Below are 272 nucleotides of genomic sequence, written 5' to 3'. Positions count from 1 at the left end.
GAAGCACAGGTTATCCCATGTGCTAACAAGTGCCAAAGCGCTGACGCCTCTTACCTGTGCCTCCTTCGACGCACCCCGACTGGCACTCGCTGGTGGTCACGGGGCCCCACCCCCCGTCCACGACTTCGAGAGGGCCATCGCTTCCCCATGGCACGCACTTCCCCCCGCGGCACCACTGCCAGCATGGGATATGGGGTGACTTTTTATAAGTGTGTTTGAATATGTGCTTGCAAGTGTGTATGTGAGTGTGTGACTTCGAGTGAGTTTCGATC

At 57.4% G+C, this 272-nt stretch overlaps 1 protein-coding gene across 1 annotated transcript in view; it reads right to left on the bottom strand.

Annotated features, from left to right (window-relative positions):
* Positions 1-272, bottom strand: part of LOC119593648 (A disintegrin and metalloproteinase with thrombospondin motifs adt-1-like) — an 88,803-nt gene that overhangs the window by 44,277 nt on the left and 44,254 nt on the right. Inside the window, exon 13 of the mRNA XM_037942600.1 lies at positions 55-175. Within this exon, the coding sequence (XP_037798528.1) occupies positions 55-175 (121 nt within the window). The remainder of the gene's footprint in view (positions 1-54; positions 176-272) is intronic.

This window comes from Penaeus monodon, chromosome 32 (assembly GCF_015228065.2).
Source record: "Penaeus monodon isolate SGIC_2016 chromosome 32, NSTDA_Pmon_1, whole genome shotgun sequence".
NCBI classification, from domain to species: Eukaryota; Metazoa; Arthropoda; class Malacostraca; order Decapoda; family Penaeidae; genus Penaeus; species Penaeus monodon.
This window is presented reverse-complemented; position numbering and strand designations above follow the sequence as displayed.